Source organism: Coregonus lavaretus, assembly GCF_964263955.1.
Source record: "Coregonus lavaretus genome assembly, chromosome: 28".
Lineage (NCBI taxonomy): Eukaryota > Metazoa > Chordata > Actinopteri > Salmoniformes > Salmonidae > Coregonus > Coregonus lavaretus.
In genome coordinates, this window is record NC_140015.1 from 33169058 (window position 1) to 33183511 (window position 14454).

The 14454-nt window shown below is 43.2% G+C and overlaps 1 protein-coding gene across 1 annotated transcript in view; it reads right to left on the reverse strand.

Moving 5' to 3' along the window:
* Window positions 1-3814: 3814 nt before the first annotated feature.
* Window positions 3815-14454, reverse strand: part of LOC311104501 (adenylate cyclase type 9-like) — a gene marked incomplete at its 5' end in the record, with an annotated part of 203155 nt that continues 192515 nt past the window's right edge. The window contains 8 exons of the mRNA XM_084146355.1: window positions 3815-5620; window positions 5821-5844; window positions 6212-6354; window positions 6454-6613; window positions 6831-7045; window positions 8025-8127; window positions 8819-9090; window positions 9490-9600. Of these exons, the coding sequence (XP_084002481.1) occupies window positions 3994-5620; window positions 5821-5844; window positions 6212-6354; window positions 6454-6613; window positions 6831-7045; window positions 8025-8127; window positions 8819-9090; window positions 9490-9600 (2655 nt within the window). The 3' untranslated portion in view covers window positions 3815-3993. The remainder of the gene's footprint in view (window positions 5621-5820; window positions 5845-6211; window positions 6355-6453; window positions 6614-6830; window positions 7046-8024; window positions 8128-8818; window positions 9091-9489; window positions 9601-14454) is intronic.

Below are 14454 nucleotides of genomic sequence, written 5' to 3' on the forward strand. Positions count from 1 at the left end.
CACCACTGACAGTACGGTTCGGACTGAATCGGGCATAAGATTTGGGCTCCAACACCTCTGAGAGTTAGCCTTAAATGAAACTATTTATTTCCCTTTGTTTTCTAAAGAACAGTACTTATCCAGCACCAACACGATAAAACACCAGGAATCCATAGGTTGATAAGCAGAGTTTCTCAAAGGCAGTAAGAGAAGCTGTAGCTAATATTGCGTTTTATCTTCCTTTCATGTGTCCAGACTTCAATTATGCAGTTTCCCCTTCCTTGGGACATTTAGCAAGATAACACTGTGTGAAGTTTATTATTTAAACTGATTGTTCTGATATGTCCCTTTATTGTAATCGATGGAATTTGGGTAGGTTACAACAAGGGTTGTGTGCTCATAATCGGCAAGAATACATTTTACCTTTTGAAAACAATGCCATTTGTAGATTAATGCACTTAAAATGGTACACAGCACAACAATATCCAGCCAAACAAAGTAAAACTACATTTTTGTTATTCCCTGTTTTTAAATCCACGTCAAAACAAATAGCTGTGTACCAAAAAGTGGCAATGAACTGCAATATTGAGTTTTACACTCATATCAGTGAATCTAAATGTTGGAAACAATTGCTCAGCAGATTATGTAGTAGAAAAGGCACATGTCAAATTCAAATAAAAAGTGAAAAGAACTTGGATGAGAAAAATATGTAAAAATATGTAAAACATGTAAGCACTACACATGTAAAAAAGTTCCAAACATTTGTATTCAAGGAGGTTTGAGAAATAAAACGTGGCAATCTTAATTAAATTATGTCAGAGTTGATTTAGAGAGGATTTTCCTATGACTGAAAATGCACTACTACCAAACTCTTGCAGTACACACAAGGAACCTGTAGTAAAACAAATGATGGCACTACAAAAGAGAAAGTTAAGTGCTGAAAGTTGAAGATGCACTTAAAACCCAAATGATTGCTAGGATATCCTGAGTATCTCCATCTTTACTAAACTAAAACATGTTGGTTTGGAGTCTTTTACTATTAACATTGACTTCCCAAGTAATAGTCCTAATTCAGAAAGCTTTGATATTGTACCTTTGAGGTATCAAAGTATGTCTGAGGTCACAAATAATATAAGACGTTTCCATCCCCAGTTTTTATGTGAGTAAAGTCATACCGCATAATAAATACGAAATCACGACATCTGTGATGGAAACAGGAAGTTTCGGTACAATTTTATAAATTGCCGAAAGATCATTTGTTCGTTCGACGTGGTGTGATCTTTCTGTGTTGGTAAAATAACAAATTATGCGAGGTAAATATTCATATAATAACCATCATATCGAAGTAAACCATGAGTCATGCGATGATATACAGTTTATTAGGCTACACATGAAATAGGCCTAATTTATGATGAACTTCACTGGGTGATGAAAGTGCACAGTGAGCTTGATGTTCCTTTCCAATAAATATTGAGGGTCTGATTCTGGTGACATGTTGATCGATGCTTGACTGCAATTTAAAATATATACATTTTCTCGCTCTTATCCATAATAATCTCATCATGTAGACTAGCCTACCCACACTGTATCTGCAAGCTGTTGGTTAGAGCGCACATGCCAATACCAGAGTAGGCAAATTTGGTAGAGTTGAAAATGCAATAGAAACACATTGAACTTTGATTTTTATTTGGTACATGAAAACTTAAGTGAAAAAGTACATTTTGTGTGCACTGTGTCAACACGCACTGATTTTTATCCGCAACAAATCCATTTGGTGGAAACACACCACTGGTGGGAAAATGCGCTTATTTCCTTTATGCAGATTTCAGAATATTTGCATGAAAATCTCTCACCAATTGGATGGAAACCTAGTCGTAGCATTACTTGTTTTGTTCTTTCCCCCGAGCACCCAAGCCCTTTTACTAAAACAGAGAGACAGTGACATGGATGATTAGACTTGCAGTTGGAGGATATGCACTGTACAGTTTACCATACTCAATTCTCTCAAGAAAGGGTCTGATAAAACAATGCATACAGTACATATAAAAAAAAAGTACAAACTACGAGATCTCAACTTCGACAAATCAAACACACAAAACAAATAGGAAAATATGTAGCACTGACTGAACATGCACACTTTACATGTTTATTATATGTTGCTTACATGACACATGTTAGAAACTTCCCTCATTATCCAGGATCTGATTTGGCAGGAATGCCGTAACAAGAGCAATCGGGTGCATTCCCTTGCATGTAATTCTAAATAGCCAGACGGTAGAGTAATAGGAGTGGGGCATGGCAATAGCAGATCAAGTCCTATTTGAAGGTCAATATACCAATCTACCATTCCATTAAACTGGATCACTCAACATCTTAACTCAGAAGCCAGAAAGAAATCTCTGTTAACGGTCCGTCACAAGAGACTACTCAAGATTAGCCTGGTCCCAGATCTGTTGTGCTCTTGCCTATTTCACATGATATGTATGTGACGCACGTGTAACATGTAACAATTTTAGCAGATTGTTAACTGTATTGTAAGCAAGCCAGTACGTTCTATAGAAACCACCTATTAGGAGGCCTACCTAGAGGCGTGCACTTCAAACCTCCACAACAGTAGCCTAACAACAGATTGCATTCCTGTAAAAGACTAGGAAGAGGTTATGGCACATGAACCAACCTGTGGTGCTAAAATGTAGCTTTATAGACTTGAAACACTAATGTGCAGTTGAAGTTAATTAATTATATGTTAAAGAGTTAGGGTCGAGTCCTAACTTAAACATTTTCACTTAGTCATGCATCGATGTCAATGGGAGACTATGACTTAAAACAGACTTAAGTGGGAGTTAGGATTCTGCCCTAATTTATATTACCAAGGTCTAGATGAGGGCTTAAGGCTGGTAAGACAGAGGTCCTTACTTTTAACCAGGGCCAGGAGAAAAGATACCACATCAGCAAGAGGGATTTCATTATTTCTTGATCACACTCCCGACCTTCTTAGTCATCCCACGGTTTCATCTGTTTCAGAATGACAACTTCCAGCCACCTCTCCACATGAGGCCGTGGACGGCAGTTATTACTGTAGTGTAGCGCACGAACACAAGCACACAGTCAGGCCTTCCGACTGATGTTCTAGATGTTGTTGTGGGTTTGTCTGAGAGCGTTGTGCGAGGCCTGTGCTTTTCTTAGACAATTTAAAGTGATTCACTGTGAAAAGACGACTCCATCTTGCTTCCCTTTGTAACCCATCATTCACTCTTCACTGTGGCATTCCTTATTGTGCTGATTCTTGTAAACTCCTTAACTACAGTAACAAAAACAATGTCATAGCTACACAGACCAAAGACAACTATAACAAACTGACAGAAACCAAGCTTTTGCCTTAAAATGTACATAAGGTTCACAGTTTTGTAGTATAGAAGTCTTTCCCAGTTTTCTTTTCCCTTTATGTTTCTTCCTCTTTCATTGTCCAGATCAGCTTGGTCTACACATTATTTTGTGCTAAAGGCACTTAATCAAAAAACATTACAAAAACAAAGGCAGGGAAAAAAAAGAAGAAAAAAACCACACCAAAAATAAAGACTAAAGATGTTAGTGAGAATCAAGTAGATCATGGGAGGCTATGGGTTTCTATAGCAACATAAGTTCATCTTCTTATTCACTCTTACTGTGATCCATACAGTGCCCACCAGAGACATCGGTTGTGTTCAGTGGGCATGAACCGGAAGAAAACAGACGTAGTATCTGAACTTGTTCAATAAGAAATGCTCATTTTCACTTCCAGTTGCAAGAAGTTTTACAAAAGGTGTGCCCTAATGAACATGACCCTGGAGAAGAATTGACAACAGAGGTGCCAGAAACTGGTTTCTTGCAGTCTGCCATTTTGGTGCTTCCTCCTGTATGCCTTCTCATCACATATGCTTGTTCCATAATAAGCTTAAACTGGCAGGAACGCAAGAAAGACCATACTTAAAGGGCTGAAGGCTAATGCAAAAAGCTATCGCAGACATAACAGTCTTAGAGTTTCGTTAGCTCGCCAATAATGTCATCATCGTCCTTCTCCACTTTCTCTTTTTTCACCTCCTTCCGTGACTCAGTTGCTGTGGCATTCTGAGGGGAGAGAGGCTGGAGGGAGGCAGGCGCCACAGGTTTTGGTTGTTGGAGGACGTTTGTTGGAGGAGCTCCAGCTAGACTAGTGACGGGCAGATTTGATTCTTGGACGTTGGTTGAAGGAGCTTCACCTTTATTAGTGATGGGAATAATTGGTTGTTGGACATTTGTCGATGTTTGAGGAGCACCTGCTAGACTAGTGATGGGCAGATTTGGTTGTTGGACTTTTGTGGAAGGAGATCCACCTAAACTAATGATGGGCAGAGTCGGTTGTTGGACTTTCAAAGTAGCTCCAGCTTGACTAGTGATAGGCAGGGAGGCTAGACCAACGTAGGACGAGGAGGAGGAGGAGCGTCTGGCTGTGATGGTCTCTGTAGTATTAGGGCTACAGTAGTATTGTTCCCGGCTGTCTGGCCTATCTCCAGCCTCCACCATCCCCCTCTCAGGCCGCAGCAGACCCGTGGACACCCTAGGGCTGAGCGAGGGACTGGTGGTACTGGGTACACCAGCCATGGAGCTAGGCACCATATTAGAGAGCTCATCCGTTGGCGAGCGCCCGATACTCCCGTCCACCTGCACCCGGATCTCTGGCGATACGGAGAGCAGGTACTGAGGCACGGGGGCACCGCTGTCCGCACTCTTGGGGAACAGAAAGGTCTTCATTTGACCTTTGCCCTTGACATTGACTGTGCCGCGGTAGTCGAAGTTGTAGTCCATGGCACTGAGCGCACAGTAGCTCTCCTCGCTCACCTGCACGCGGCACTCCACGCCCGTGGTGTCCATGCGACTGGCGATGTTCACTGTGTCGCCCCAGATGTCGTAGAGCAGCTTAGTGGTGCCGATCACCCCTGCGGTCAAAGGACCATGGTTGAACCCAATGCGCAACTTGAACTTGAAGCCCAGCATGTTCTTGTTGAAGTCGTCCACCACGCGCATCATCTCCAGTGCGAAGTCAAACAGCGCCCGCAGGTGGCCGTGCGGGTGCGGCGCCTCGGCGCACTGCTGCGCGTTCAGCCCGGCCGCCGCCATGTACGTGGCGCCGATGGTCTTGATCTTCTCAATGTTGTTGAAGGGCGGCTCGCGAAGCAGCTCATCAAAGTCACCGATGAGCTCATTGAGCACGCGGTAGCACTCCTTGCCGCCCTCGTAACTCTCCTCGTAGAACTCGCTAAAGTTCACGATACTGGCAAAAATCACGCCAACGTTACCATGGTTTTTTGAGTAACTCTGGGTCACTTTGAGCTGCTCTGCCACGTGGATGGGGATGATGTTCCTAAGCAACCAATCGGCTTGGTCCCTCATGTTCTGGATCTTGATGCGGTGTTGGTCGGCCTCCACGTTGCCGTGGTAATGGAGGCGGTAGCTGACCTCGAACTCGCGGTTGAGGAACCAGACGAGCAGCAGAAGCAGGAAGAAGGCCACTCCCACCTCGGGGCCCAGCAGGTCCTGGGGGCGGGGCAGGGGGTCAGTGGCGGGCTCAGGCTGACCATGCACAACACTGCTGTGGTTACTGTTGTTGGTGGCGTCACCAGACCTGGAGGAGAGAGAAAGGGAGGGAGAAACAAGGAAGGAGAGAAGAAAGGAGGGATGGAGAGATGGAAGGAGGGATGGTGAAAAAGAGAGGGAAGAAGTTAAGGAAGAGAGATATATTTAAAATCTGAGAATACAGCATGGCCATCCAATGATACATTGTGAATGCATCAATAGTTGTATAGATAACTTCATTCTACTCACCAAAATAACATACTCTTGGCAGAACTGGAAGACAGAGGAGACAAAAACATGGGACACGGTCGGATAAGATTAATTGAGTTCACAACAAATTAAATTACACAGTGTCAGCACAAAGGAAAAGTCATACTAAAGGATGACATTGTGGTAATATTGTATACAATATCCTATCGAACCTCAGTGAGTGCATTGGTAGTGGATTAAATGGGCAATATACAAATTTGAGGGTGGTTACATTTCTCCAGCCCCGTTCCTCAGTTGTTTACCAAAACAGTGACAGGGTGTCCGTGTTGTTATTGTTTGAACTGCAGATGCCCCTTTAAGGTCCTTTCTGACCAACAAAAAGGGCCATAAATGTGTTAAAAAAGATATCATTCATTATAATGTGTCTGACCTGCAGGGGGGGCTGAAGAGCAGGACGAGCAGCACCATTCCCACCACGGTAGCCATGGCCGAGCGCATCCAGCAGCTCAGCTGGCAGAAGTTACAGTACTGGATGATGGCAATGATCACTGCACAGCAGGTGAGCATGGTGAACTGGGAGACACAGATAGAGACACAGGAAGGAACAATCGTTAGCATTGTCATACTCTGGAGGAAATGACCGGGGAAAATTAACAGAATAGACACGCTCACCTGTATGGAGAGGTGCATGTCACAGGTGACGTGTGAGAAGACGGACACAGTGGGCAGGGACACCAGCACGGCCCCTATCAGGTGACGGGGGACCCAGCCAGAGATGGCCCTCAGCAGGGTCCTAGTGCAGCTCATCACGCTGTCCAGGTAGAAGGCCATCCTGGGAGAGGAGGAGAGGAGGTTAGCTCAGAGAGGGCTGATAGACAGTATGTGTACAGTAATCCAACCCCATTGAAAAACAGACTAATAGCCTCCCCTTTTCCCCCCCCATCTTCAAACCTCACCCCACTAAGTTCTCTCCCATTCAACATCCTCCCCCTCTTCCTCTCCTCCCCAGTTCCTCCCCACCTCTCATATCCCTCTCCCCACCCCCTTACCGTATAGACAGCACCAGCGCCAGGGCCTCCAGCAGGGCGGCCACGGCAACCAGGGCGAGGGCCGGGGCAGGCAGGGGGGCCTTAGGGAGGGAGAGCAGGGGCCGGAGGAGGCAGGCCAGGGAGAGGGCCAGGAACACAGAGCAGCACAGGACCATGTCCAGGAAAGAGCTGAAAGTAGGGCTGGCAAAGGTCTGCACCGCCGCTTGGGTCTCCACCTGGGGACGGGAGGGAATAGGAGAGAATAAATACTTTGTCATTTTTCAATGGAAATTGATTGATTTGCTGTCACAATAGCCAACCTCATACACACACAAAGACACACAAGGCTGGGAGCAGCACAGCGTTAGCCGCAGAGCACTGCCAGAGCAATTGTAGGAGTTAAGTGCCTTGCTAAAGGCACAATGGCAATGAATGGTACCTGGGTCCGGTTGCAGAGTAAAGAAATAAAGAGAGGGGAGGATTGGAAAGGGTAAAAGAGAGAGAGCAAAGGAAAGGAACAGATGATTTAAAAAATAACAAAGGTTGCGGGAGAGAATAGAGAAGCATGAGGAATGGAAGTCTTTAAAAAACTCTTGTTGTGATTAAGTCGTAAGTATGAAACTGAATTGGCCTTCTGTAGCTCAGTTGGTAGAGCATGGCGCTTGCAACGCCAGGGTTGTGGGTTCGATTCCCACGGGGGACCAGTATGAAAACTTTATGCACTCACTAACTGTAAGTCGCTCTGGATAAGAGCGTCTGCTAAATGACTAAAATGTAAATGTAAACTAAACATTATCCAGACGTGAAGTTGAACATGCAGTTCCCCCACTTTATCAGCAGAGGGCTTCACAAGCCAAGAGGACATTCCTATTGAGGTCCTGCAGTGATTTCCCTGCCTTTGCCGCAGTCCTGACAGGCCATACATAGTGCAGTGCTTACAGGTTACTCAGAGAACACACACACAGAGAGCTAGACAGACATGAAGAAAAGCAGGGTGAAACGGATAGGGAGTCAGAGGGACAGACAAGAAAAGACAAACCAGGTCTAGTCTAGTAGACAGAGAGAAGTAGTGAGACATTAGAAAGACAAATAAGAGGAACAGAGACAGACAGACAGGCAGAGTAATAGATAGGGGACAGACAGACCAAAGAGGGGGGGGGAATTGTTGACAGGGAGAGGCAGATAGCGAGAGAGACAGAAAAGAGGGATACACACCTCTTCCTGGTAGCTGGTCCTGTAGGCAGACTCCAGGGTTCTGTCCAGGAAGGTGTGGCTCAGCTTGTTGATGGGAGGCTTGAAGAAGTAGTCCTTCATCAGACTGGGAGATGGACAGATCAACAGACGTCAGTCAGTCAGTGTAGAGAAGACGGACTCGGGGGAGAGAGTTACACCAACCTATCATACCACCAGGGCCGTCCGTGTTCATTAGGCACCAAACGATTTGCAATGGAAAATGAAAATGAGCTTTTCTTATTGGACCAGATAGTCCGTCACCTGTATCATGTCTGTTTTCGTCCGTTTGGTGCTTAATGAACACGACCCAGGGGCTTATTCAGTGGGCAGAAGCGTAAGGATCACTTTAACAAAATAGCATGGAGCAGATCATACCGCAGTGTGTGTTCTATATAGGATTGCAAAATTCTGGTAACTTTGTCTAAATTCAATTTAAAAATATAAGCAGGAAATCCAGATCCTCCAACCACGATTTCTGGAAAATTGGGAATTTTAGGGAAAGCTACGGAATTTTTGGAACCTTAGTTCTATAGTGTACATTGTAAATAGACACACTGTACCAAAACAGACATTGATTCCACATTAAAGATACGTGTGGGTCTGCTTCTTACATAACAGTTCTACCTTCAGCGTTCAGAATCTTATCCTTGTATTTCCTGGTTTCAGATCTATTTGTGCAATCCTGCCAACTCCCCAAAAAGCTCCACCACATCCATCAAGCCCGGTTTCAGATCAGTTTGTGTGATCTGGGACCAGGCTAACATCCATCCACCCACCTGTCCTCCTTGATAACATCCACAAAGTGAGCGTCGCTCCTCTCTCTGAAGTTCTTGGAGCGCAGGGGGATGAGGGCAGAGTGGTCCATGCCCATCCCCATGGCCCCTCCACCCCACTTCTTCTCCTTCTCCTGTAGCATCTCACACAGGGACGTCTGGCTGTTGGTCAGGGGATCCTCCAGCCTGGGGCTCAGCAGACCGTTCAGGGCCTTGGGGCTGTGGCCAACGGGGCCTACGGGGGCCTGGGAGGGACATTTGAGAGATGAGGTGTCCTGGTGGAGTTGAGAGGAGAGAGGCTGGTGAGAAGCTGCGTGATGTTGATTGATTGTGTGTGTGTGTGCGTGCGTACGTATTGAAACGGAGAGAGGAGAGTGAGAAGTGTTAGACCTGAGGTCTTGGATAAGAGTGATTAATGACATAGTTAGTGAAGTCAAATTAATCAAAACATTTCCGTTTGGATAGGTTCTATAAAGTGATGTCAGGCTTGTTCTTGTCATTCCATTATGTACAGTATAGCGATATAAATATGACTTAAGAAATACAATGTGATAACACTAGCCTAGTTTGATAAACTGGGGTTAGATTTAAGTGAAGTCAGGTTGGGATTAGTAAAGGTCACGGCCAGGTTCAAAGGTCAAACGTTCACTAGAGTGAGGTAAGGTGAGGCAAACCTTGCTGCTATTGGTCGTGTGGTCGTCATGGCAACCGTTCTGCACCATGCCCTCCTCCAGAACCTGATCCTCCTCTGGTACTACAGCCACACTGCAGGAGAGACAGGGAGACTGGAGAGAAGGAGAGAGCGAAAGAGAGGGATTTGTCTATTTATATCATTTATATCGTTTTTCAATCCAAGTATTGACAAATTCTCATACTGTAGTTTACACACAGCCCATTCACTCTTGTGTTGTGTGTGGTTGGTGTGCTTAGCCTAAGTATTGATTGGGTGCATCAACCACACACACACACGCATCAAAAACACACAAAACCGTTTTATTTTTCTTAATTCACTAACATGCAAACATTATTTTTTTCACAGACGCCCACACACTCTTACACACTCTCTCTCTCTCTCTCACACACACACACACACTTGGATTTCTATATTTGCTTGTTAACCTCCACTCTACCCACATATATATATACACATTTATGATATGAGATCATTAACAATTCTTCCTGGAATATCCAGGGCTTGTACTCTTCTAGCTTAGGTCTTAAAACCACAAACCCAGATATTCTTAACAATACCAAAGTCTTGACATAATAATTATTCTAGAAACATGGTGTCATAGATACTCAATGTCCTCCAGGCTATAGGGAAATGTTACTTCCATCATTCAAACATAAAAACATAAAACAGAGCAGTAACTCGGGAGGATTGATCATATGGTATAAACGGGACCTTTCACTAAACCAGATCAAAAAGGGTAACACCCACATTTGGTTCAAACTCAACAAAAGCACAATCATTACTAAGAATTATATATACACACATATATATATATATACACATATATATATATATATATATATATATATATATATATATATACATACATACAGTGGGGGAAAAAAGTATTTAGTCAGCCACCAATTGTGCAAGTTCTCCCACTTAAAAAGATGAGAGAGGCCTGTAATTTTCATCATAGGTACACGTCAACTATGACAGACAAATTGAGAATTATTTTTCCAGAAAATCACATTGTAGGATTTTTTATGAATTTATTTGGTCACCTACAAACAAACAAGATTTCTGGCTCTCACAGACCTGTAACTTCTTCTTTAAGAGGCTCCTCTGTCCTCCACTCGTTACCTGTATTAATGGCACCTGTTTGAACTTGTTATCAGTATAAAAGACACCTGTCCACAACCTAAAACAGTCACACTCCAAACTCCACTATGGCCAAGACCAAAGAGCTGTCAAAGGACACCAGAAAAAAAATTGTAGACCAGCACCAGGCTGGGAAGACTGAATCTGCAATAGGTAAGCAGCTTGGTTTGAAGAAATCAACTGTGGGAGCAATTATTAGGAAATGGAAGACATACAAGACCACTGATAATCTCCCTCGATCTGGGGCTCCACGCAAGATCTCAACCGCGTGGGGTCAAAATGATCACTAGAACGGTGAGCAAAAATCCTAGAACCACACGGGGGGACCTAGTGAATGACCTGAAGAGAGCTGGGACCACAGTCTCAAAGAAAACCATTAGTAACACACTACGCCGTCATGGATTAAAATCCTGCAGCGCACGCAAGGTCCCCCTGCTCAAGCCAGCGCATGTCCAGGCACGTCTGAAGTTTGCCAATGACCATCTGGATGATCCAGAGGAGGAATGGGAGAAGGTCATGTGGTCTGATGAGACAAAAATAGAGCTTTTTGGTCTAAACTCCACTCGCCGTGTTTGGAGGAAGAAGAAGGATGAGTACAACCCCAAGAACACCATCCCAACCGTGAAGCATGGAGGTGGAAACATCATTCTTTGGGGATGCTTTTCTGCAAAGGGGACAAAACGACTGCACCGTATTGAGGGGAGGATGGATGGGGCCATGTATCGCGAGATCTTGGCCAAAAACCTCCTTCCCTCAGTAAGAGCATCGAAGATGGGTCATGGCTGGGTCTTCCAGCATGACAACGACCCGAAACACACAGCCAGGACAACTAAGGAGTGGCTCCGTAAGAAGCATTTCAAGGTCCTGGAGTGGCCTAGCCAGTCTCCAGACCTGAACCGAATAGAAGATCTTTGGAGGGAGCTGAAAGTCCGTATTGCCCAGCGACAGCCCCGAAACCTGAAGGATCTGAAGAAGGTCTGTATGGAGGAGTGGGCCAAAATCCCTGCTGCAGTGTGTGCAAACCTGGTCAAGACCTACAGGAAACGTATGATCTCTGTAATTTCAAACAAAGGTTTCTGTACCAAATATTAAGTTCTGCTTTTCTGATGTATCAAATACTTATGTCATGCAATAAAATGCAAATGAATTACTTAAAAATCATACAATGTGATTTTCTGGATTTTTGTTTTAGATTCTGTCTCTCACAGTTGAAGTGTACCTATGATAAAAATTACAGACCTCTACATGCTTTGTAAGTAGGAAAACCTGCAGAATCGGCAGTGTATCAAATACTTGTTCTCCCCACTGTATATATATACACAAATATATACATATATATATATATATATATATATATATATATATATATATATATATATATATATATATATATATATATATATATATATACACTACCAGTCAAAAGTTTGGACACACCAACTCATTCAAGGGGTTTTCATTATTTTTTAATATTTTCTATATTGTAGAATAATAGTGAAGACATCAAAACTATGAAATAACACATATGGAATCATGTAGTAACCAAAAAAAGTGTTAAACAAATCAAAATATACTTTATATTTGAGATTCTTCAAATAGTCACCCTTTGCCTTGATGACAGCTTTGCACACTCTTGGCATTCTCTCAACCAGCTTCATGAGGTAGTCACCTCGAACGCATTTCAATTAACAGGTGTGCCTTCTTAAAAGTTAATTTGTGGAATTTCTTTCCTTCTTAATGTGTTTGAGCCAATCAGTTATATAAAGCAAAGAGAAACGACAGTCCATCAGTACTTTAAGACATGAAGGTCAGTCAATACAGAACATTTCAAGAACTTTGAAAGTTTCGGAGAGTTTTGTTTCTTTGTGAGACGCAGTGTGGGTGAACGGATGATCTCTGCATGTGTAGTTCCCACTATAAAGCATGGAGGAGGAGGAGGTGTTATGGTGTGGGGATGCTTTGCTGGTGACACTGTCTGTGATTTATTTAGAATTCAAGGCACACTTAACCAGCATGGCTACCACAGCATTCTGCAGCGATACGCCATCCCATCTGGTTTGGGCTTAGTGGGACTATCATTTGTTTTTCAACAGGCTGTGTAAGGGCTATTTCACCAAGAAGGAGAGTGTTGGAGTGCTGCATCAGATGACCTGGCCTCCACAATCCCCCGACCTCAACCCAATTGAGGTGGTTTGGGATGAGTCGGACGGCACAGTGAAGGAAAAGCAGCCAACAAGTGCTCAGCATATGTGGGAACTCCTTCAAGACTTTTGGAAAAGCATTCCAGGTGAAGCTGGTTGAGAGAATGCCAAGAGTGTGCAAAGCTGTCATCAAGGCAAAGGGTGACTATTTGAAGAATCTCAAATATAAAATATATTTTGATTTGTTTAACACTTTTTTGGTTACTACATTCCAGATTCCTGATTCCATATGTGTTATTTCATAGTTGTGATGTCTTCACTATTCTTCTACAATGTAGAAAATAGTAAAAATAAAGAAAAACCTTTGAATGAGTAGGTGTGTGCAAACCTTGGACTGGTCCTGTATTATTATATCAAATAGCCACCCTTTGCCTTGATGACAGCTTTGCACACTCTTGGCATTCTCTCAACCAGCGTCACCTGAAATGCTTTTACAACAGTCTAATGTCCATTGCTCATGTTTCTTGGCCCAAGCAGGTCTCTTCTTCTTCTTATTGGTGTCCTTCAGTAGTGGTTTCTTTGCAGCAATTTGACCATGAAGGCCTGATTCACACAGTCCCCTCTGAACAGTTGATGTTGAGATGTGTCTGTGACTTGAACTCTGTGAAGCATTTATTTGGGCGGCAATTTCTGAGGCTGGTAATTCTAATGAACTTATCCTCTGCAGCAGAGGTAACTCTGGGTCTTCTATTCCTGTGGCGGTCCTCATGAGCGGCAGTTTCATCATAGCTCTTGATGGTTTTTGCGACTGCACTTGAAGAAACTTTCAAAGTTCTTGTCTTCTTGACATCATGTCTTAAAGTAATGATGGACTGTCATTTCTCTTTGCTTATTTGAGCTGTTCCACAAATTAACTTTTCAGAAGGCACCCCTGTTAATTGAAATGCATTCCAGGTGACTACCTCATGAAGCTGGTTGAGAGAATGCCAAGAGTGTGCAAAGCTGTCATGAAGGCTATTTGAAGAATCTCAAATATAAAATATATTTTGATTTGTTTAACTTTTTTTGGTTACTACATGATTCCATATGTGTTATTTCATAGTTTTGATGTCTTCACTATGTAAAAAAAAACAGTCAAAATAAAGAAAAACCCTTGAATGAGTAGGTGTGTCCAAACTTTGGACTGGTAGTGTATGTAATCTCACACTTGGACCCCTCCACCATTAGTGCTTTCACTGTCAGACCAGACACCATTGTCTGACCACTGCCAGATTCATGTATTTTTGAAAACACTTCCCCACCCAAAGACCACACAAACGGATTAATCGAAATACAAAGTACAGATGGGCACCTGGCAATGCAACACACTTCAACACAGTGTTGCACTCCCCAGAAATTACAACCTGTATCAATGATTTCCTTTCGAGTACATTTAGCCCAAACCTACCGGTTAAAATTTTGTAGTAAAAAAAAAGTGATCTATTATAAAGCATCAACAAAAGCAAATTTATGAAAAAGAAAAAAATAATTATAATTGGAAACCTCAAACAGAGAAATGGTTTCATGCCGAATGTAAACAAGGTTTTGTTTATATATATTTATCCAATAGAAAACATTACCAACCACAAGAAACAGACTTTCGGCAAGAATATTGTGACACATTG